This window comes from Ruditapes philippinarum, unplaced genomic scaffold (genome assembly GCF_026571515.1).
Source record: "Ruditapes philippinarum isolate M1 unplaced genomic scaffold, ASM2657151v2 ctg713_1_1_1_1, whole genome shotgun sequence".
In the NCBI taxonomy this organism is placed as follows: domain Eukaryota; kingdom Metazoa; phylum Mollusca; class Bivalvia; order Venerida; family Veneridae; genus Ruditapes; species Ruditapes philippinarum.
This window is the reverse complement of record NW_026864226.1, coordinates 82,825-109,135: the sequence shown is the minus strand read 5'-3', so window position 1 is coordinate 109,135 and position 26,311 is coordinate 82,825. Positions and strand designations below refer to the sequence as shown.

Here is a 26,311-nt window from a genome sequence, read left to right as displayed (position 1 = left end):
AAAACGGATATTAACTATTAGAGAGAAGATATAAGTTTTTCAAATATACTGTCTGCAAAAGAAGACGCTTAGCTTCGGCAATGGCGTTGTTTTCTATAATCCAAATATTGGTATAAATGATAACATAAAGAACCACTTTATAGCCTCTACAGTAGAACTTATTAAGGATGATAGTGTTAAAAACACTTCATAGCCTCTTCAATAACACTTGTAAAGAATAAATCATTCTTAAATGGAGAAATATGTCACCGAGTTCTAACTTTGAATTGCGTTTATAAGAATATAAGATCCCCAAATATTCTAGAAATTTCTCATTATTGACGCAAGCAAAAGGTTTGTTAAGAATATTTTTCCGTATGTTATATTATCAGTATGAAGTACTTTAGCGATTAAACTATATACGTTTAAAAATATTTCGATTTTTTGTCCGCAAAATTGTTCTAAGATTGTATTGGTTTGTTAAATTCATATACTGTTTGTAGAATGTAGAGATTGAATGACATTTGTTTAAAAACGTTCACTAGCTAGCTAAATCAGTGAAACTTGCTGCAACAAATCATTTGAAGAAGGTGCAAAGTTAACTTTGTTTACATCGCAATGTTAATATGAAGTCAAACACTTGAATACACTATCTGCTCTCTGCTCATGTATACATTAAATCATCAAATAAAACAATTAATTACCAGCAAAACATTACAAGGATAACATATTTTTGAACCATGCCTGTTGCTTTTCCGCTGGTGTCTTGGCAAACGTTCCATCGCTAGAACTTGTTAGTATTTAAATTGTGAGATATCTGTTTATACTGACAATTATGTACAAATATAATCAACAATTATGTACAAATATAATCATTTTGATTATTTTAGAAAAGGAAGGCTAACGAAAGAATAGTCAAGATTGAAAGTCTACTTAGTGTTATTGGCCATTCATTACACGAAATACGTCATTCCTTACTCAAAGAAATATTCTAATTGCTTTTACTTTGTGAAAATGATTTTAAAGTTATGTTGTTTTTTTCTCTAAATAATCGACTTTATATTTTATGACTGTAGGATAATGTTATTTAAGATATGAATCTCATATTTTTGTACTAAAATAGAAAAAAAAACGGAGCACAAAGCGACAAAATTAAAAATATTGCAGGCTCGGTTTGATTGAGTATGTCAATTGGCGATACTTGGAACTGCAAATTACCTTTCACGCCCCCTAGCACCGGCTTAAGCAGAATTCAACATTTGAACACAAACATGGTGAATTTTCAAAAATTTAGAAACATCTGCAGATGTGCTCATGTTATTATACAATATAAATAAACAGAATAATAAATCAGAATGAATCATCAAAGTCAACAATTTTTCTGTTCACTTACTTTGATTGTTTTGATTACTTGCATATCTTATTTTTATTGTTTGAAAACATCCGTTATATAATGTTGAAATATACCGTTAAATTCGGACTGATCTTATGGCCATGTTAACTTTGATGATTTTCTATTAATGTACGGATGACTCAAAGGCGGAGTTTCAAATGCAAACAGAATTTGAACATCCGATTTTGCTACAATGATTTTAGCAGATTGCTTTACTTAAAATTTTGGTTTTCTGCACACAAAAATAAAAACTGAGGACAATATGAAACCCATTTGTAGTAACGAAATGCCGCTATTTCTGTTTTTCTTTATGAAATTTATAAAATGCAGCTTTAACAAATCATGTGCATATTAAATGCTAATAAATGTACGGTAGATAGCTAGTTGAATTTGGTGTCCGATATACATGTATTTTAAAAATATTTGCAAAATGGCACGAAACAGTTGCTACTATGGTAATGTATTATAACATCGTTCTAAAAGGAGGAAGGTTAACAGAACGTTTTCATGTAAAGTATTTAACCTAATTGTAGAATTTAGAGTTGTTTGACGATAAAAGGGCATATGCATAATTCAAGCATTGGTATCAATAATGTAAGGTTTAAATTTCCATGCATAATTTCTTACTTAAAATTATGCAAATTAGTTCGCAATCTTTATTTCAGATGTTGATTCGACCTTTGAACAATATTGAATTTCTAATCTATTTAAGAATGCAAGTCTGTGATGATATTGCTAAAGCTTGGAAAATTGTTTTGAAAGAAAAATTAGGAACAAATATAAAAAGCTAAAATTTAAAACTACATGTAGGGATGCAAACATTCATTTAATTAAATTCAAAATTTTCTGTATACTCATACAGTTATACTTATATTTCTAGCATGATAATAAAATGAAAATCTCGAAGAAGGGCAATCCCTCAGAAGCATGATTCAAAATAAATTTACATGAAAATTTCAGACAAGGTTTGATTGAGTCTGTACATGAGAGATAATGAATAACTGTAACATACCTCAAGCCCCCTAGCAACGGCTTAAGCGGTACTGAATATCCAACTTTTAACAGTGCTGAAATCAATGACCCCATTAGAACAGAAAAATGTAACATCACTGAAATGAAGTTCTTGGCAACATTTAACAGTTGCAACACGGACTTTGACACATGTTGTTGTGAAGTATAAAAATCTGAAAGAATGAAAATCTGGTGATACCTCGAAAGCATAAATCACAACATAATTACATGAAAATTTATTGAGTCTCTACAACTTCAGAAACATTTTGTTTCTTAATAATTGTTCTTTAATAGATGGTGTAGTTACATAAATAGGTTGATTTTCGCAAAGTCTGTTTAACGTTAATTGTATAGCCAAATAATTCATGCTGATATGGTCAAAACGGTTGGTAATAAATAACCTGAAATGCACGAAATAATATAATTATCTAGTTTTGAAGTATAACAATATATGATAAGCGAACAGTAAAATCCAAATTTTGACTTTCAAACATTTTGTTAGAAAACGACATTCTAAATGATTATTATCATTTGAACAATTTGCCAGTTTTATGTGTTTCAATGTATCAAAATAATTCAAATAAAGACTTTGTATTCATATGGTTATTATATAAAATGTTTCTAATATCAAATCATTGATTTCTAGTTAATAGATATTATATCAATTTTACGACGAACATTAAAAGTGATGCCAACATGAAATACAATTTGTTAGAAAATACGTTATTTGATACTTAGAACAAGGGTGAAAGAACAAATCACTATATGGAAACTTTAAAGGACGTCGAAAAAGCAAAATTGAAAATGCTTTTATGCTAGGTTTACCTTAACAAGTTCTTAAACGTAAGTGATATTGACTTCACTTATGCAAATCACTAGCACCGGATTTAAAACATGTCAATACACATGTTAAGGTTGATAGCAGTATGCAATGGAAACGAAATGATACGATAATTGCTGAAAACGATTATTTATCCAAATTTGATACGAGTTCTTCCAATCTAGTTCAAAACTATCAATGTCTAGTCTTTAGAATTACCATATATTTTTATCTTTTTCAGATGTGCTTTACAATACCTCATTTGCAAGGTGAGTGCCTAAAATATTTTATGTATGTTTATTCATCCTGACATAGAGCAAAGTATATATAAGGATCATTATGTTTTATTTAAAATATTATCTGGTTAATGATTTTATTAAATCTAATAATGTAAAATAGGAAAACAACAATTTCTAACGAACGTCCACATGGCAAAATTGAAAATGATGCAAAATAGTTCATGGACGGTAGTGGTAAAGACTTAGCGTCTATAATACCCAGCACCGGCTTATGCAGTCTTCAACATTTATAAATGTTAATTATCTAAACAAAACAAATCAATGATCTCCTAGAAAACTGCCTTTTGAGTGTCAATGAACGGGAGACATTTTAAAGAAAAATTAATACATTCGTCTGTTAAGTTGTGAATTCATTGTAAACATTTCATGTGTAACTATACTTCTCTGTCTAAAAGATAACAGACGCTTATACTGTTACTTAAATTAATCATTGCTTTTTTGTTGTCCAGTATCTGGGTCTATACGACATCAAATATCCAAATATTGTAGTATTACCAGAGAGGTGTCTGTTTCAACTTATGATATCAATTATTTAAATCTCTATAAACACATGTTTCAAACAAATATCAATTTAATATAAGTATATGTGAACTATTATAACAAGATAAGTTATTCAATTTAATTTTTAGTGATATAACAACGATTTGATTTGTTCGATGCTGACTGTAGCAGTTCATTTAAAGTTAAGAAAGCAAATGATTCCTGTCCCAAAACATACTGATTAAGTACTTTCATGTGTACTTTAAACAAGTTACCTTTTAACATTGCTATTTTCTGATTCTGCAATAAGTATTTTTTAAAATATAAATAATAGTGCTATGAAAGATACGTTTCGGAATAACGAAATTATGTGATTATAGGGATTTACGTTTTCCTTAACCCGAAAGATAGCTTTATTTTTTGTTAGTTAATTTAACCTATCCTTTCATATAATTATTTTTGTTGACATATACGCCTTTGATGTCTCACAAGGGAAGTGTGTTGTGATATTACATCCTCATTGCAGGGACAGTAAAAGAGACATATTTGTGGTTTTTGTTGAAAGATTGTTGAATTAATTCCTTTATTGCTGAATTTGCTATGAGGGATTAAATATAATGAAAATTCATTTGAGAGACAATGTGCATAATAAACTTTGGCTGCGGCTGTGCAGTCAATAAACAATTTCATCAATTTAAGAAAGAATTACGAGTAAACTTAATTGGATAATATTAACATAAAAAGGTGGATATGTGTATTGATTATTTATTATCATGATATTATAATTATTATTGTATATACGATATTTATATTGTCATTTAGTGAGAATATGACTCGTTTGAAGTTTATGGTTTTACCAAAGTTTGCGTCTCAATATCTCAAAAAATGATCCAAAATAATAAAGATGGCTGGTGGCTGAAGACAAGAATGTCTGTCGCTCAGCTAATAAATAATTATTCCAGATCACTGGGGTCACGGCCAGGTTTTCTAATATGATACCAATACTGGTAAGGTCCAAGACGCCGAATCGAATTACTATTACAATCAATTTTAAAGAAGAAGTACTAGCATATTTTATCTAAATATTTGTGTGTTTGTTTTTTTTGTTTTTGTTATGTTTTGTATAATTTATTAAGTACATATACATGTCATAAATGTTTTATATTTTACATGGCAACAGCTCTGAAAGAACAGTTTGCAAGTTACATCGATACCAATCGTGATGAACGTGCAAGTAAAGAAGAAATCCTCGACTACCTTAAGAAGTACAACCCAACAACAACACCAGAACAAGTTGAAAAGTTCATTGCAAGAAGAGACAAAGACGGTAACGAATTAATTTTATCTTATCTCATCTAATCTTACATGTTATCTGCTTCTAAATGCAAGGCATTAATATTTCATTTGTTTACATTTAAGGATTATATTTTTTAAAATAAGATGATTATATTGTGATTTAGCCAACTTGAATGATATAGAGGAATAGTTTTCTTCAGAATATGTCTTTGTTGTTTTCATTACTAACAAAAATGAAGAAAAATTAATCCGTTACTGTTAATAACGCCAGAATGCCGTAATATCTACAAACAATTGCAGTAGAACACATACCTCTAATGTTCTTATAAAAGACACGTTTCTCATTAATTAAGTTCAGATAACGTATGGTTGACATAAAAGTAGTTAATACCACAGCTCGGAATTATATTCAACCCAGGTCAGATGAAAATTGCCTAAATCAATTAAAACTTGATTATTCATGTGTAAAAAATGTGCCAGATAATACAATTGCTGCCAGATATCAGGCTTCCGGCCTAAATTACATGCGTGTTTATTCATTTGAAAAATGTTGTTCCCGGGAATTAAGAAGAACTTAGGCAATTCAATTTATGTCCTTATTATATAGTTGATTAATCCACAAGCTTTAGGATATAATGTACATTAAATGCGCTAGAAATGAATTCCACTGGGCTTGAAATTGCTTAAATTTTGCATTTTCGTTATCATTGTCATTAAATAATTTAACTAAATTTCATAGAAATAAAAACTTGTTTGTGTGTATGGGGTACAACAATTTAATGTTCGTCCAGTACTGTCTTTAGTAAAATACTTTTAAGGATAGGGTTTTTTCTTTTAAAGAAAGATGCTTGCATAAACAGAAGTTGTTTTATTTTCTGTTGTTCTCAACTAATAGTGTTTCTCGAAAACCCCAAAATGGCAAAATGTTTGTTGACGATATCAAGCATAATGTCAAATAAAATTTCAGCTCACAATAAAAAAAGGACCACATGTATATTGTTATTATAATAAAATTAACGCTGTTAGTTCAATAAAATATTAAAGTGAATAAACATGGTTTTGAATAGAGACAATTATAACAGTTTGTGTGGCATAGAACTGTCGCGGGAAAAAAACGGAAAGTATGTGTAGTAAAATCTATTTTATTGGTAACTGAAAAATGTGTCTATATTGCTATGTAAGTGCAAACACTCAACCTAGATGAGTATATAAAGCTTTACGAGTATTATCAGATGGTAATGCTTCGTTTGATATAGTGGTAATGAGAAGGTACTATGAAGTTCATGTGTGGTGACAAACGACTTTCAAAATAGATGTTGTTGTTGCTGCTGTTGCTGATGTTGTTGTTGTTGTTGTTGTTTATGGTTATTGATAATGTTTCGGTATTCGTCTATTGCAAAATTATCTGTCATCTATGAAAAATCATACTATGTTTATACTTGTAATAAATAATCAGTCAAATGATATTTGCATAAATATCCATTCATAGTTAGCTTATCTCCAAATAGTTTGAATTGACAATTTCTTTTCTAAGGCATTTAATATGTCACAATAAACTATGTTCCAAAATTATTTATATCTTTTGATTTATAAATCAGTCTTTGCTAAATATCATATGTTATCACGTTTCATGAAATGTCCAATTTTTCCGTTATGCTCATTGAACACTTACCAATTAAAACGTTCGACATTAATAATATTACATTAGAAATAATATTTGTGAAATCAATTAAATTTCATTTAACTGACAATCATCACGCCAAGGTCATAAAATACAGATACGATTCGATGTAAGTTGGAATATAGAAATCATCCCCAAATTTAAAATTGCATTGTTTTATTAAAACTCGTTTCGAGGAATTTTCTTGATGTGATAATATCTGCATAAATGTAACAGTATGAAAAATGTTTATTCAATTAAAGTATCTTTATTGGAATTCGGAGACAAATCTGTCAAGTCAGCAAAATGCGTGATTAAACTTTTCTGGAAATTTAGAGTAAGTTATGTCAATATCTTTTATTTTGAACCAAAGAATGCTTAAGTCTGTCCTTAGGGAATTAAATTGTGTTAACTACGAGAAACCAATTGTGTACAAATTAGATCAATCATTCAAGTTTACAGGTTTTGTTTTTGTTTTGTTTTTTGTAGCGTATCTTTTTTCTTTGTTTGTTCTTGTTGTTTTCGTTTGTTGTTGTTTGATTTGGTTATTTTGGTGTTGCTCTTTTGTGTTTGTGTGTTTGTGTTTTTTTTTAAATTTTTTTTTGGAGGGGGTGGTGATTTCGGGGGTAGGGGTCTTGTTTGTCGGGGTTTTTTTGTTTTCTTTTTTTGTTTTCTTTTTTCTTTATTATTTTTTAACTCACGCTAATTAAGAACTTCAAAGTTGTTCTTTTAATTTTCAATTAACAATTAAGAATTTTATTAAAGCGGAAAGTTTCGGAACAAAGATAAATGATAAATTATACTTTTTTACATATGTTTATTTTCGTCCATTTATGAAATACATCTGAATGTATATAAACTATTTTGAATATTTGTTATAAATAAGCAAATGTAATATACATAAATTGTAACAACATTCCACTAAGTCAAATTCGATTTTTGAAAATATCTCTTCTAATTACGAACTTCATAGATTTGTTCTGTTACTCATTAATTCTATTATTTAATGTTAAGCTAGAATTGCATGTAAAGTGAAGCAAGAGTGATTTATAGTGTTCTAGTCTAATAATACTGATTTCGGTTTTGTAAAAACGTTTTTTGATTTCGTACACAGGGACAAACGTTTCTAACGATTGCGTTGAGCAAAGAATGTCAAAATTCTTTTGTTGTTTTTTTTATATATATTTGTCCTTTTATTTCCATCCATTTAAAAGAATTATTTTTATGTAAATATCATTTTGTCTGGCAGACAAATGTTTAGGGCTTCAATGTGCTATTTTATCGTTCCATATGATGTTTATGAATAATGAAATTATGTGCAAGGAAGACTTTTGCAGCAATAAATTACGTGTTGCAGTCACCTTTTCCTGCATTTAGCTAGCGTGTCATTTTGACCTCATGAACAATTTATGACAGTAACAGTTGATACATTTGACAAGTTTCTCCTGATATGTTAAGTCAATGATTTGGTTTCCATAACGCCACCAATTTCTGTAATCTTGTATTTCTATAACTCACACAAAAAACTAACAACAGAAATATTGAGCACTGCTGTTTTCAAAATAAATATATATTACTGTTTGTCCCTACATAGAAACATAAAATAATCAAGAGCCGCTAGCCTTTTTTACTTGAGCCTAAATCTAATCGGTAAAAAGTGTTCAATAATTTTGAAAGGAGTTTTTTGTAAATACATGTAGTGAATAATACTATAGATATCTATTAAAAATGTTCAATTTTTTCAATATTGTTTATATATTGTCATGATTTTGTTCTGTACAAAACCTTAAGATTTGATAACAATTGTCATACGTTCATTTATTTGACTTTGGTGTTTATTATTATTATTTATGCATGGATTAAATCAATGTCCCTTATAATTGATTAATGCGTAAATATTGTACTGATTGTATCAATTTATCCCTACGTGTGTGATGTCGAAATTCTTTTTAAATGTTAATTTGACTTTCAAATGTTACTTGTTTTTTTGTTGTTGTTCTGTTTGTTTAACAATTTTGATTTTACAAAGTTTTACCAAATTTGAATCCATAAAATACGATAATAAATTTAAGAATTGATAAAACTACTGCTTAAAATATTCATTATTTTAAATGAACTAGCAAATATTATTACTGTGTCCCCCTGAACATATAGATAATTGACAAACGTATATGTTTCTAATGCATAATAATTGCTTTTGCGTAAAATTTCTTATCTACTTCGTTCCATTCTATAGTTGAAACAGCTCATTTGATTTCACGCCAACAAAACTTGTTGATAATGATTTGTATATAAACAATGATGGTAGAAATGTCTAATTTAGAAGAGTAGTAGGAAACCGGTAGTTCTTTTGATTGATGTTCTGTGAGAAATCCATCTCAATTTTATTCCTGTACATTGACATTGTCACGTGAATAACATACATAAGTTTGTTTTATAAAGTTGTTTGTTAAAAGTTGTTAAACCAATAACACAAATGTTTTTGATTTACATGTTGATTTTTTGAAAATGTTGGGAAACATTTGTTTATTAATGTTAAATAAGTAGGTTTAAAAGTTTACAAATTAACTTATTGTGCATCAAATCACATCGAATCACTAGAAACAACAAGCATAGATCAAAAAGACTATTAGATCTATTAACTCTTTACCCTGTAGGGGTGTGAAAGATTATTCAAAATAAAGTGTTGATTTTCAACGAGCTTAAAGCTAAAATACTAGTAATTAAGTTAACATTCATGCACGTTTAACATTTATCAATATATTCCATCGCTACAGGTATCATCTTCTGATATATTAACAGTATGTAGATGTTCAGATTTAAAAGCTATTTTTGCAATGAAATCTTATAGAGAAGGGAAGATATCATATTGAATTATGTCATATATGTTTGTGCCAAGAGCCTTACCTAAAGAACGTACATATTCAAATTACGTATTTTTTTCATTTTAACGTTTGAGAGGTTGATTAAAATAGTCTATATCTACATGTCACGCTTTAAGAAAAGTACATTTGTATTTTATCTATTAAACATTGATCAAAGTTTCAACACTGTTTAAGGCCCATTATGTCCCAGAAATGCTTTTATTTTCATTTCTCAAAAGCTTTGGTGTACTTCTAAAGTATCTAAAAGGATACTCATTGGTCAATAACTGAACCATCTTTGTCATCTATTGATTTTTGGCAATAAGTATAGTTATAGTGAATTTGTATTTTGTATGGAACATCAAGCAAAAATACTATTTTTTTTACATTTTGCTACTTTAAGGACAATTTATTTCACATTGATTGCTATTTTCTGCAAATAACACATATAATATTCTTAAAAAACATTATTCAAACATATAATATTCATGTTTGCCCTTTCTTAAGAAGACATATTTGTTTGTTTATAAGGTTAAATGTGTCTTTCCCAAGTAACCTTAAATTAATCCTTAGCAATGCTGGACGACAAACCAATTGTATATCTAATAGTCTGTATAAAATACGATTTCATTTCGAAATATATAACAGTGTCCTTTGCCTGAAATCAGACTGCGTATTAATGCATCAAGAATGCAATATACATAGCTTTCTCTAAATATATTCAGTCAACTGAAAAATTTAAATGTCATTTAATTTTAAGACCTGTCGTCTTAATTTCATTTTTAATTAAAAAAATGGAATGGAGTATTGTCTTTATTAATTGAAAAGAATATATGGAAATACATTTACTTCAATGGTCCTAAACATTTGAATGGAATAATAAATTTTGAACAGTTTGGATAATTTTTCTTATCCAATAGCCTTGACCTTGAACAAATCGCACGGTAATGATAACGCTTTGTTCATCACATTCTCTCTATTTACTCTAAGTGACCACATTTACCCCTGTAATTTGGCACTCGTTAGCTGAAAGATAATGCGACTGTAAAGAAATTCTAATGATAATACTAACCTTAAGAATAATCTTAATTGAGCATTGTGATGCGATCAGCAATGTATTGAACGTTAAAGCGATCTTCAGTTTTTATTTTCTGTTGGGAAAAACAATTCTGTATTGTTTCAAACTAAGTATTTCAGTTTTCTTTATATTGAAAAGTGCATCATATTAATGTAAGAAAACCTGAAGACCACGTAAAGCTAAAATTGCCGTATCTCTAAAAAATAATAAGATAACCATAAGAACATAGATGTCAACAATTTCCTAAAAACAACCCTTTAATGAGTGATACATCTTATATTATTTAACCAATCGAACACCGTATCAATTATTTATTTTAACTTACCAATAATACAGCAGTTGTTAATTGTATCGCATTTCTTTTATCAGAATACATATGTCCAGTATAATTCTTACTAGTTTGACCTAGAATGAGTACGGCTGAATAAATTTCAGTATGACCTTAAAAGTTTTGAGTTGACCAATGCAAATTTTCAATACCTTAAAAAGCCTCTACCATACGAGAATTATTCGGACTTTTTGTTCATAACTCGCCTTTACCATCACATACCTCAAATTGTTCTTCATCTATTTTATAAAAGAGAACAAAAATCAATTCAACAGTTATTGGTGGGAAAAATGATGGATGAATTAATTTAGTTTAACTGAACAATGTCACGTCATTATTGTTGGAATGTTTCCGGACAAATCTACATCTCCGATATGACACGAGTACTTTATATCAATTTAGATTTTTATAAATTTTGATCATATAATAATAACCCATTACCCTGCTAAATATATATTACAAGAATGGACTTGTTCATATTTTAATCTTGACAAAAACCATTCAATCAGCTTTTTATTATCAAAATTATAATTGACTTGTTAGCGAACAGTGCCTGACAAGGATCTAACATTGTTCGTATGTGCTGCCTGGTCTAGGTATGCACAGGCTGTATTGATAGAATCATTTGACTAAGTGTTAATCCTGCAGACTAAGTGTTAAACTGTTAATGCTGCAAATTTTACTGCATCTGATAACATTCTTGATTTACAAATTATTCATTTTCATGTTCAGTGTTATAAAGTTTGCATTACTGTTATTATGAGCGTTGTCTGAGAATAATAGTTTATGTAATTGTCTGTTTCTTTAAAGTTGTTCATTCAAATATCTTATATTTCAATTAAAAAGAATTATGTTAACGAGACTGTGCATACTGTAAAAATGATATTTTAGTTGGTATAAACAGGATACATATTTGATCATTGTGGATTGCCGTCGTTTTTGAATCTGCATTCAATTTCTATTATGTTTTGATAAGAGATTGTTATAACTATATTGGAATTAAGAATATTTCTCAATTTCTTTTGAGTGCGTCCAGAAAATAATGAAACACGGAATCTATAAAGAACGCACAAAACATTAAAATTAAAAATGTTGCAGGTTCGGTTTGACTGAGCCTGTTTAAAGACCGTAGTGATAGGTCCACGTTCCTTGCGCTTTCCCTAGCAACGGCTTAAGCAGTATTCACTCGTAACAATGGTTAAATTTGGAAGTAAGAGATACCCACATATGTGTTCAAACGGCGGTGATCATGAAACCTTCAATGTGACAATCGCATCTACCAAATACGACACGTGACAATATTCCCTTACACAAACAATAACCCTGATCATTATCAACAACAACGAAATATGTTTTCGATCTGTCTTTTTACAATTCCCTGCAATTTATAAGTCGTTACATAGGAGATTGTCATTTTAAATGATGAACGATAACGATAATAACAATGTTTATTTCATCTGTGGGAAAAAGTACATAGTGATAAAGTGGTTCATCAATTTTTTTTTCCTAAGCAAGAAAAGATGTTCACCTACATGTCAGTAAATCGTTGATTTGAAGAAAAACAATATATCTCATTTAATGTTGTAATGACTCAAATGTTCAAGTCAAAGAATATTGTGATAAAATTATGGAAAAGGAGATCTCTTAAGAGCAATGACAAAAAAAACTAAAAGAGTTGAGGGAAAATAAACAACAGAACAGTTGATAATTGCATAGCTACTCTCTTTTATTTGGTCGTCTATTCAGGAAAGATAGAATCTCTCACGCATAGCCAGATATTGTCGCCAGTGCTGTAAACCATGATCTCGAATTGTAACAAAAAACTCTGAGATAAGGTATGGCACAACAACTTTCTACAGCTGACACCTATAAAAAAAAACTGTCGAAATAAAAGAAAACAATACAGTTTAAACGCACAATTCACACGTTCTGTTTATTTGCCCCATAAAAAATTCAAATCGCAATTTGTATACAGCAATCATCAATATAATGTTAGATATTATTTGTAAGTGTTACGAATTTATCTAAGATAATGTGATTCTAATGGTTTAGAAGGGAAAAGCTTGCAATTTTTTATCAACAATGTTTTGACATTATTGAAATAAAGTTTTCATTTTAAAGCTGGTTTTTTTCCTAATAAACACGCTTCAGCAAAGTGTGAAAAAATAATATACAATTAAACTTTAAGATTTTTCATTGAACAAGCGGATTATTCATAAATATATTAAGCGAAATAGCAACAACATGGTTGGGAATTGGAACATGAAGCAAAAAACTTTTACTTTACCAAAATAATAAACCTAGAGTTTAGGTGATGTCCAAGTGATTTATCCTAGGGGCACATTTCTAAAAAGGTAATAAAATAACAAAAAAATATTAAAAGTGTCTGAAGAAAGTGTTTCTGGTGTGTTTACGTGCTTCAAGTTGATAATTACATTACTTATTCACTCGTAACGAGGAGGTATGTCTGACACTTTGTCAAAGATGTTTAGATACGTGTATCACCTTTCCAAATTTATCATATAGCTTACATCGCAGCAACTTGATAACACTTGTCTTTTGTTTATATTCGTTTCCATGTCAATAAAATGATAGAATAGTAGTGTAGGAGTCCATTTTGTTATACATTTTCATTTGACATGCGTGTTCAATCTACTTTCAATCCATGTTATTAATTATGTATCATTATGATTTAATTTTGTTTAAAACTTTAGTCATTTAACGAAAAAAAATCCAATTTACAGTCATGAATTGCACTATCTGCCCCTTCTAGATCATCCTTAGTAATGAGAGTGGACAAAACACTCACCGTGTCCTCGATTATCCCATATTTATAGAAGGGATTGAATTCTTCTTTTTTTCCTCAACAGCATTTGCCTCTTTCGACTTTTTTGTGCTTGATCGGTTACATTAGATTATTGTTTTGTTTATTTATTTATTTATTTTGATTTTGTATCGTTATTTCGTTCATGATGTGTTAACATTCATATGAAATGAATTATACAGTTAAAATTGTTACTCGTACGCAGGTACTTAAACTCATGGATGAATATGTTTACACTAATGCGACAGCAACCGAGAAATATTTGGACGTAATTAGAAAAACACAACATCAGTTGCTATGGAAATCCCATATTCAACACACAATACAGTAAAAAAATACTTTTTTGTGTTTTTCATGACAACTTTCATTTAACTAGTCCAGATTAAACAAAAAACAGCATAACAAAAAAGTAAATACCATCACACCTAAGAAGCGGACGTGTGATTTTTTTACTTTTTACTTATACTGACTTTTTTGTCAAAAGTATGCTTTAATTTTTTATGCTTTCATTCTTTGTCTCTTATCAGTTTCTTGTATACTGGTAAACCGTTACAAGACAAGAAAAAAGAAAAAAAAATACACCTCACAAAGTTTTAAAGCTGATTTTAGTTTAAAACTGTCTCTCTAAAATAAAAAAGAACATGCTGCGTTATAATTGACTTGCTAATATCACCCGAGCAAAATGTTTGTGGCCTGCAATGTTGTGTTCTGTGTTCAGTGACGTTTATGGATTTCAATGAACGGTTTAACTAAACATTCATTTCTGGTGCTCTTCACCAGACGATTTCTTTTAACATCACCTTGATTATAATTTGCCAGTAAGGTTAACAATTATGTACTGATTGAATTTTCCGAAACAAATTAAGAGCTGTGAATGGTCCAATGTAATGAATGAAAAACTGCAAATGCTGCGATTTCCTCTTCTTGGAAATTCTCAATGACCTGAAAATGTAACTGCAAAGAGGTTTCCCTGTCGTTCTAGAAAAGAAAAATTAAACGATAATAAAAACGGATGAAATCACGATTTGCTCAAAGTGAATGTGAAAAACGTTTTTTGCTTCATTAGTTACAATGGCAGCATGACAATTATCGTCATAATCAATCAAAGTAATTGAACATTTCAAAACGTGTTAGCATTTTTTGAATGGAATTTAGGATCTCATTTACACTGAACAATTGTGGTTATGTATTTGAGTACAATTTAAGTTAAAAGTCTCTTTGAAATAACCACTGAAATTATTTAAAAAAAAAATGAATTTAATAAATGAAATAAAACGTTTTAATTTATTAATTACTGTTCAAATTTGAGTAACAAAAACATCTCATGACATGTCACTTTGCCCCATTCCCTGTCCCGTCCTGTTGGCTGCTCCAGTTTATCTTTTAGTCCCGTTTCTGTTCAGAGCAAGACTCCGGTGTTCCTGCCAGGAAAATCTCAGTTTCTCAGGTGGTGCTGTCTTGCTTGATGATATGGGGGGGGGGTATTTTCCCCATGAACGTCGCTCTTTCAATTTCGCTTTGAAATAAAAAACAACATACATTATTAATTACTAATTTAAAGTTTCTTACAACAAAAAGTTGACATTGACACAAATTTAAAAAAAGAAATGCATACTTATATCTTTTCAATTTTGCTGCCTAGTGGGGACACCATTAAAATTTTCAATTTGACTTAAAGGTCAATTTGACCAGTCTTAGAACACATAGTTCACATTCCCTATCATTTTGAACATTTTTGTAGAAGTTTATGTTAAACTAAATTGTAAACTTTTGATATCTAAACATTTTATGCTAATTACGTAACAACGAAAGTAACCTAAATACTTTACCATTCTTAATCTCAATTATGAACGGTACTTATTTCTTCTGCTCTACTGAGTTCTGTGTCGGTAGTTCTGTGAATTTCTAGAATGTTGGGTGCTGCGTTTATTGAGTTCTGTCTTTCCTTGTTGATCTTGTTTTCTAATATTTCATGTTAAAAAAAAACATGGTAAAACAAATCCTTGGACATATATTCTTAATATGTTCCTGATATCAACATTACTTATTGAACCTCTTCTCAAACTCACTGTCAGCATCTATATTTTTGCAATTTATTTTTGGATCTAGCTTTATTTTGATTTTCAAAAGACAAGACAGCTTTGATGTTATTGTGTGAAATGTGGACAAGACACTGCGATCGGTGGACAAAACGCAATACAAATATATCATGGCATTCATTGTTTGCATGTCGAAATAATTTCTGCATGATTAAGAACAATGTTAAGACGATTATATAATTATATACAGAATGTCACCGACATAAAAATGCTGATTCTTAGAGGAGGAAAACGTGATGAAAATGAATTAAAATTCCGATAGAAATTTGCAGTAAAAAGAAATTATAGTTGCATTTAACAATTTGGATGGAATATAAACGTGTTTCTTAAAAATCAAATAATCAAGTAAAAATAATTACTGTCTTAAATCTGTTTTCTTTAGTCGCGATAGGTATGGAATTATTTATTAGAATTTTTTGATGTGTTATTTAATAAGGAGCTAAGGTTTTGAATCAATCAGTTTCATTTGAAGCAGACACAAATGTTAGTTTATGATTTTTTTCTGTGTTTACAAACTAAACCTTTTCTCGATTTCTCTTTTCCTTGAACAAACTAAACCTTTTCTCGATTTCTCTTTTCTTTGAACAGAGTCTAGAAATAAAACAACTACACAGGTCATGTAATAACAATGTCTCAAACTATGATTGTTAAGTTATTTCGATAATTCATTTCATAACATATTTAAATCTATCCAGCACTTTCTTTTAATAATAAGTAATAAGAAAATAATATTCAGACTTTGTCTAATAATGCCAATTAGTGTGTTTTAAAAAACATGATTCTTGCAAATAACCCCATTTAAGCTTTCGTTCTCGCAAAGATAGCCATAATAACGTAATACTAAAGTAATAATCTAATCTCACGTAGCCAATTAAGAACGAAAGAAATGTCCGATTTAAGCCTTTGAAAAACTACAAGTGCTCTCATGTTTTTCCTATCTTTTAAGATTATCGGTTCTTCAGATCCTATATCTGCATTTTTCCGGCTTTGCTGTGCATATTCTTAAATTAAATAAAAGCAAAGTATTCGGTATCAATTGGAGATAGTATATGTATCTGATGAAACTAATGAACTTATTTCGCTTATTTTTGGTGTGCAAACATTTCTGCACTTCGAATCATGAATTGAAATCAATGTAAGTCGAGAAAGAGCAGACAAATAAAGGAACAATTTATCTAAAATCTAAAATTCATACTGTTAAATATCTTAAGTAGATGATATATGTATTTATTTAGAATGTTCGGCAAATGTGTCTTCGTGACTTATAACTTTGCATGTCTCCTATTGTTTTCGAAACGTCTTAATTTTATGCCAAAAGAATGTTAACTTGATACATTGTAAATCAAATCAATTTTTTTCCCGAATACAATCTAGTTCGAAAACAATTTTCCTTACGGTTGTATTGATTTTCATACAAGTTATTTTCGAAAGTGTATAACATTAGTTTTTGTTTGACATTGCTGTTATAATCACCAAGAACTAGTAAGTAAGGTTCATGTTTAGTCCTGAAGTAAGGTCTTGAAATGGCCAAGAACATGTTCGTTTTCTGAGGTGACTGTTTAAGCTGGTTCATGATTCAATAAGGTTACAATGGTTTGACCTCCACCGTGCCACATGTTTATTTATACCAACCAGTTGATATATTATACATTGCCACACAATGAAATACTTCCAACACAAAGAACAACAGTAAAACTATACGCTTACTTATTAGTGTCATATCTTTGTTGTTGTTGTATATTTATATCAATATGTTTAAAGACCTTTATGCCCCAGAAACGTCTTTTTGTGTCGCCTCTACGGAGAAGTGGCGACATATAGGGATCACTTCTCCGTCGTCTGTCTGCCCGTCTGTCCGTCTGTCTGTCCGTCTGTCCGTCACAAAACTTGTCCGGACTACTCCTCATAAACTACTGGTGCAATTTCATCCAAACTTTACAGGAATGATCAGTACCAAGTCTAGTTGTGCATATTGTCAGCATTTTCCGGTTCAATGATTTTTGTCAGAGTTATGGCCCTTTAATATTTTTTACTTTTAAAGTTTGTCCGGACTACTTCTCTTATACCACTAATGCAATTTCAATGAAACTTTACAGGATTGATCTGTAGCTCAAATCCTTGCGCATATTGCACGGGTTTTTCGGGTAAATGATTTTTGGCTGAGTTATGGCCCTTTGATAAAAAAGTATTTTTTTCTGTGTGTTGCCAGATACACAAAAGTTTGTCCGGACTACTCCCCATAAACTACTGGTGCAATTTCATCCAAACTTTACAGGAATTATCAGTACCAAGTTTAGTTGTGCATATTATCAGCATTTTCCGATTCAATGACTTTTGTCAGAGTTATGGCCCTTTAATAATTTTTATTTTTAATGTTTGTCCTGACTACTTCTCTTATACCACTAATGCAATTTCAATGAAACTTTACAGGATTGATCTGTAGCTCAAGTTCTTGCGCATATTGCACGGGTTTTCCGGTTGAATGATTTTTGGCCGAGTTATGGCCCTTTGATAAAAAGGTGTTTTTTTCTGTGTTTTGCCAGATACACAAAAGCTTGTCCGGACTACTCCTCATTAACTACTGGTGCAATTTTATCCAAACTTTACAGGAATGAGCAGTACCAAGTCTAGTTTTGCACTGTCCGTCTGTCTGTCCGTCTGTCACAAAACATGTCCCAACATGAAATTGGCCATCATGAGGCGACACATGTGATCACTGATCGCTCTTGTTTAATTTCTCAAAACTTCTTATTTTAGGTGTCCTGTTATAGTTTCTAAAACGTTACTCCTTGGATAATTACTTAAACTATCTTTTGCCTCTGCTGCTGTTTGGCAATGAGTACAGTTACAGTAATTAATGTTGTGTATGAGAGTAAAAATACTACTTTGTTTATATTATAACAAATAATTTTGCATTCGGCGCTACTTTCATTCTGACGTATTATGTGCCTTTTTATATATTCATATGTTGTAGTTGTTGCTGTAAGTGTCCATACATGCAAATTTTACCAAATAATAATGAGTTTTGAATTATAAATTGTCCATACATTAGGAGACTTTGCTATAAATCATTGAAAAAGAACTTAATCTGCCTTATTAAGTTTCCTTAACCCCTTACTATAGCTTTATATCGTAACTCTTGTTTGCAATTAAATTATAGAATATATTCAGAACAAAAATAAACGAAAACAAACATCTAATTGCCGATGTACAAAAGGTGATTCACAATTCCCGCATGAGAAAATGCGAATGCTTATAAATTCTAAATAACACTATCATTATACTTAATGTTGCATTCTTCTGAATATAATTCTCGAGACCTAGTGTGGTATATTGTATTAACCGCTGCGATCCTTGAACAAGCTGAATCAAACCAAAGCTGCAACGGATTAGGAAAGAATTGCTCCACAATCATTTGCTTTACACGGCGTTATATAAATAGTACAATTGACTTCATTCCTACATCATCCCGGCTGATTGGCTGATTAACTTGACAATATAGTTCTGATTGTCCTCACCAATCTTTAAAATGTGTTGGTAGAAGATAACGTACTTACTAATTTTCTTTTTCTTTCTACATTTATCTGAACTAAATTACATGTTTCATTAAATTAATAGATACATCGGGATCTGTTCTTACGATTTTTTAAAAACATATATCGAAAATGGAGAGTAAATTTCTGATTATGTTACAAGATTGTCACTTTAAAACGATTTAGACTCTAAAAAGAGTTTCTAGTTGCTATGCTCGTTTTCAATACAGAAATGTAATACTTGTTTAAGCATGTTATGTTAAGTATCATCAAGCACTCCTGAACATTTTTAATATATTATTCTTTCGTCATACCTTTATAACGAATTGTTTCTATTTACTTCATTTTAATTGTAAATATCTTCTTGTATAAACCAATATGTGAACAAACATCTGCTTACTTCCCGGTCTTGAAGTATTTTGTTCGTTTATAATCATTTCCAATAAATTTATAAAATAGTGGTTATTTCCGAATTTATTATATTAAAGTCAAATCAACTGTAAAAAAAGCTTAAACATACTGATATGTTTCGTTTACACTATATATATGCTTGTGTTCTTTAATTTTATGCTTCTTACACTATTTAAGCAACATTTTCAGTTTAAGTTCCGCCAAAAATGTAGAACCTTTGGGATCTAAATAAAATTCTTTTCGCTGTCTTTCTGGTAACAGCTTATTATGACATATCGCTAGGAAATATATTAGTGATAGACGACAATGCTTATTCTAGCAATAGGAAATTGAAGCAATTCTGTTTACTCTAATCGTGTCTTGAAGGAACGTCTCGTTCGTTTCCGATGAATTGTGTACCAATTATTTAGAAATGAAATATGAAAAACAAGATCAACAAGGAAAGGCGGCGTTCAATGAACGCAACCCCCCCATGACCCAGCAACAAGAACCAATGGCAAGGAGCCCAGGCGGACCCCAAACATAAAAAGGACAGGGAAACGACACGTTAATCATTAAATGATACATAATTTGTAACTGATTTGGAATTCAAAGAAAATAATAATAGGCCCACAAAGGGGAAGGGGACAGGAGACGGCGGGAAGGGGGGGGGGTTAATCAAAGAAATAAAAACTAGAGACAATGGGGTAGATACTTACCGTAGACGAGAAAACAACAAGGGACACAAGCAAAAGTGTCACCAAAACAGCACGAAACAACATAGACATACATCTGAGGAACACAGTTGGGCGCCGCCTTGGAACGGTCAGCAGCATAATAATGACTGCTGGGGAGTTTAAACCGGTTAATGGTGCACCAAACCTCGCTCTTAGCCCCACCATGTTCCTATAAACGAGACAGTGTAAATAAAATGAATCCCCGCCAAGTGAAATTCTAACAGTTGTCATGGTTACAAAAGGTAAAATAAGTAAAAACACTAAATGATCATGTAGAAACATATAAAAGTAAACCCAATGACCATAACAAAAGTACTCAATGTCCTAAAGGAAGACAGAGCAACAAGAAAATCACCTACAAGGGCCCGACGAAGCAAGGCAGAAGACAAACATTAAGACAATCAGTCCCAAAGGGCTTTACGAACTATCCATCATAGAGTCTCCCACTTGGTCCGTCAGATGCAATCAAAAGAGGAAAGCGTAGTGTCCAACTGTAAAAGGGTTGAACACTAAACATGCAGTATGTCTTAAAATAGTAGGGTCATAACCTCTTTTAATAAAACGTTTAATGATTTTAGCAAAAACAGCAGAAAAATTACCATGACCCAAAATCTTACGAAGTTTGTAAACCACATCGCCATAAAAACCAGGCTGGCTAATCCCTTGTCGCAGAAGAGTTTTTAAATCACTATTGAATTTAGAAATTAAATCAAAGTTACGATTGTAAAATTTAGTAAAATATTTCCGTAATTTATGATAGCGGTAGCCCTGTTTTAGAAGCTTGCTGGTAATAAAAATATTCCGCTCGTTGAAATCCTTTACGTTGTTACAAGCTCTAGCGAATCTAATTAACTGAGAAACATAAACCCTGTAGGATGTTGCATGGGGTACGTCTCCATCCAAATGTGGATAATTAACTATACAAAAGTCAAAGTCATCTCTTTTATCATAAATTTTCGTGTGAATAGAATTGTTGTTGATAGTAATATGAAGATCCAAAAATGATGTACTAAAATTTCAAGAGTTCGTTTTGTTAAGTTGTAGTTCATGCGGATAAATGTCAGACACCATTTGATCAAAATAAGGATTATCTAAATTAAAAATTTCATCAAGGTATCTGGAAGTATTATTAAATGCGACTATAACATCTTGTTGTTTCTCTTCAGAGAGACTCAACATAAAGTCTCTTTCATAGCAGTACAAAAACAAATCGGCGACCAGGGGTGCCACAATTAGTACCCATAGGAATTCCTATGATCTGTTTAAATAGGGTATTACCAAACCTGACATAAATGTTGTCTAAAAGAAAAGAGAGTGCTCTACAAACCTCGTCACAGGTCCACATAGTATAATGTTTAACAATACCGTTAGTAAAAAAAGCTTTGTTAGAATTACATGCTAGAAAGGTAACTTTTTCCCGTGCAAAAGTTTTCTGAATTAGGGAAATTAGTTTATCATTGATTAATTTATGTGGCAAAGTTGTATAAAGTGTAGAAAAATCGTATGTACTGACAGTTGAAGCTTGAAAGTTATTAATTTTGAATTTATCCAAGATTTCACCAGAATTTTTAATTGACCAAAAGAGATGTTTGCCTGTTTTTTTCATAGACTTTATCACAATATCTAATTACATGTGTTTTAATGGCAGTCAAACAAGACGTCAATAAAATAGAAAGTTTACTTGTAGTGCAAGATGTAGAATTAGCAATAAATCTGGCTTTGTAAGGTTTTTTATGTAATTTAGGAATCCAATACATAATAGGAAGTTTGAGTTCTGTTTCATTAATTTGGACTTTAAGATTAGAAATATTAGTAAAATGATTGTTTACAATGTCTTTTTCGGAGGCAGAGGTTTTAGAATACGCATTAGTGCTATTTAGTTCCTTATGCAAAACGTTAATGTAATGGATTCTGAATGAACACTGAATGAACACTGTAACAAATTTCAAAATATCAAAATCATAATTTACATGTATCATATTAACAAATATAAGTTTTAATAATGCAAAAATTGCACATTTTACTTTACATGAAATGATATGTAAATCTATATATTGACTGAAATGTTTTATATCTTTTTTATTTAAGGAGTTATTGAACATTATCAGAAAATGAAAAACATAAAATGTGCATTGCCCTTTTATAATCTAAAATAAACTAGTAATTCAAAAAAGTGTTTTGATAAATATGACAATGCCAAATGCAAATATATAAATGTTTGTTCTTAAATTTAATTCAATATTTTAACTTACCTGTATACAATTTTACTCTCAGAATGTTGGCGTCTGAATTATACAGAAGCTGAGTGTAAACGACAATTCCAATTTGTTTTAACAGTGAGTAAAATAGGCCGCATGAAACAATTCACTTTTATTGGTACGAAATCACATAACACTGATACCAACACAACTTCTATCACATTTAACTAATTCTTTGTCAAACATTATCATCTGAAAACTTTTTATCTTATTTTTTACTTGCCCGGATAATTATTGGTCTCTCGGGGGTTTCTGTTTTTCTTTTTTTGTCCTAACAGCAGACTATTTGAAACTAAACTTTTTCTGTAACATATTGTTATAAATCTGTCAATCTGTGAAGCCAATGTGATTCTTATCTATATAAGAAGGTATATTGTGGTAATAATTCCTTTAGATTGAATGATACAACTGTTGCAGCACACACAATGTATGTAGCATAAATTGGGAGAAAATAAACGTACAACTTCCGGCGTATTATGCCTTCATCAGAGGTGTATTACTTGTATAATGTGCACACAATTGAGCACAGAATCTCTGAACGTCTGTTCTTATATTATCAAATTATCATTTAACTAGTTCATTATGTATGTCTTGCAGGTGACGGATCAGTAGATTTCATCCCTGACTATCTGATGGAAGTCAGCTCACCAGACTTTGACTTAAACACCGCAAAAGAATGGTTTGACCTTGAAGATACAAATGGTGACGGATTTGTGTCACGTGACGAGCTTATCGCTATCGCAATGAAAGTGGGCATGCCTAGAAAGGAAGCGGAAAGAACAGCAGTTGGCTATTACATGTCAGCTGATAAAAATGGCGATAACAAACTCTCATGGGAAGGTGAAGATCTTTATGTTAATTCAATTATCAGCGTTTACTCGTTTATCCAAAAATGTAACAGTTAACATTATGCAGCTTATCATTTTGTAATATTTAAGTTATGTTAAAATTCCAAAGTTGCAGTAACTGATGTTTTATCACATATATTAACTGTTCTATATTGTTTTATTATGTTGATGTAAAATAATTGATATATATTTACATATGCAATAAAATATTATCAAATTATTTGTTTCAGAGTACAAACCCTTGTTCCTGGCAAAGTAACACTGAACAACAGCTCCCGGTGGTTACAGTACATCGGTGACAAAGACACTTTTGCACAAGTGATTAAATGCACAAACAGTATTTTTTATTTAAGAAACACATTTCGATGCAGAACATAATTTCGTGCTTAGAAATATTCTTTCAACGTCGCATAACTAAATTACTTTATTTATTTACTTCTATTAAAACAAAATACTTTATACACCTCCCTATAAAAAATTTTATACTTTTTTTCTAAAATATTTGATACATTTCTCTTATGATACATAGAATTAAAGATTATACCCGCTTATCTCTTTGTTTGTTTATTTCAAGAAGTCGACAGAACTAAAATCTATTTGACACGGCGTTGCTAACATTTTTCCAAAGCCTAAAATCAAATGCTTATTATTATTATAATGACAATGTTTGTAAATAATTGCATATTTGCAAAAGCATTCAGCACAACTGAAGTTTTGCCACTTTTCGCTCAAATATGGCATCAATTAAAATGTGTCAGGGTGTAAAAGAAGGAATGTAAAACTTGAAGACAAAACATACAAATAGACAAATGTTGAATCTAAAGTGATGTTATTGTTTTGTTTTGTTTGTTTTGTTTTTGGTATAAAAAAGACACTAACAAACAGAAGTAGTGTTATAAAACTGTTTAACTACATGAGTATTCCCTAGAAATTGAAAGCTCCTCTATCGCATCTTTTTTTCTATGATATCAGAAAGCATGTTGTGTGAATCTATTTTGTTTACATACAGTTTACATTCTTGGTAATAATATTCTCACGCCTTTGGGATTCTAGCATCTGTACATACTAAGTAATGATTATTGCTAAAGCAGGTGCCTGAGGTGTGAAAGAGGATTCGTTCTTCTTTTTTGTCTCGAGGGATATCAACTTGAAGGGGCATTCATTGTTGTTATCCTTACAACAGCAAGTGTATATATATTGTAAATAAAGTTTTATGGTTTCCTTTGTCCCAGGATGAAAACAAAAATTAAAGATATTAAAGATTCCTTTTCCAAAGAGACGGTTTATTATATTTAATACCTAATAAGCATTTTAAAGGTCTAAGATTTGTAAAATTATTTGTTTTTCTTCAATTTTTTTACTTGATTAATTCTTTGAATTTACATTATAAGATTCTTTGGAAAGTCTTTCAGCAGGACTCTTATAAGTAATCCTTTCTTGATTTAGTTTTTAATATCGTTTTTATGTTCAGATCTTACTATTTTGAGTGATTGTTTATTTATATTATTAGACGCCGCGTGCTAACGGCGGCTAGTAACTTATGCATTCGTCTATTTAGGAATTAGAAAAATTTAAGTCTGGCTTTTGTTTACTACAAAATCGCACTGGTTTCATATTCTCTAATTCAAAAAGCGTTTGTGATGTACAACATGCCACCGAGCTTTAATGAAGTAAAATAAACGTTTAACTGAAGTGATAATGCCATGTTTGCAAATCATATTCTTTTTATTTTTATCCATTTTTTATTTACGTAATAAATAAGGTGTAAATGAGCTGGTCTATCTTTTTTTAAATTCTGACAGGGAACAACAATTATGACTAAAATACGCAACGGAGATTTTTTGGCACAACGAGCGCAACGGACATATCTTTTGCAAAACAGGTACACCGTGTGCCTATTCATGAAAATAATTAACATTTAAGTTATAAATCAAATTAACTGAGTGAAAAAGTACGATGCTGTCCGGTAATCTTGCGCACCTAAGCATTTATCAGCTAATTTACTACGATTCAAATAAAAACAAAAAACTCATAATTATTTTCCTATCTGCAAAAATCTTTGAGACATATAATGACAGAAATATTTTTTGGAAATAACTCATTGCACTTCAGGAATGCAACAATGTAAACACTCACCACCATGTTTAATCCCAACATTTATTTGTCCGGTGATCTTGCGCATGTGTTATGAATGACGTCACGGTAGCTGATTTTTTTATGTATGGTGTCCCAGTTATACTATCAATATAAATTTTGTGAGTCCAATTAATGAAAAGCTAATTTAAACTGTTCAAACTGTTCAAACAAAACGATAACACAATTTATTTACATCAAGGGTTTGTAATTTTACTGTTCACACCTGGGACATCTGAAATCATCACAACCAGTCAATGTCTCAATTTCTGAACAGAATT

General features: G+C 30.5%; 1 protein-coding gene across 2 annotated transcripts in view; it reads left to right on the top strand.

Moving 5' to 3' along the window:
- The window catches only part of LOC132724874 (uncharacterized), a 43,477-nt gene extending 19,029 nt beyond the window's left edge, over positions 1–24,448 (top strand). For both annotated transcript variants that reach the window (XM_060709832.1, XM_060709833.1), the window contains exons 3-6: positions 3,445–3,472; positions 5,163–5,309; positions 23,647–23,889; positions 24,128–24,448. In XM_060709832.1, coding sequence (XP_060565815.1) covers positions 3,445–3,472; positions 5,163–5,309; positions 23,647–23,889; positions 24,128–24,156 — 447 coding nt within the window. In that variant the 3' untranslated portion in view covers positions 24,157–24,448. The remainder of the gene's footprint in view (positions 1–3,444; positions 3,473–5,162; positions 5,310–23,646; positions 23,890–24,127) is intronic.
- Positions 24,449–26,311: the final 1,863 nt, after the last annotated feature.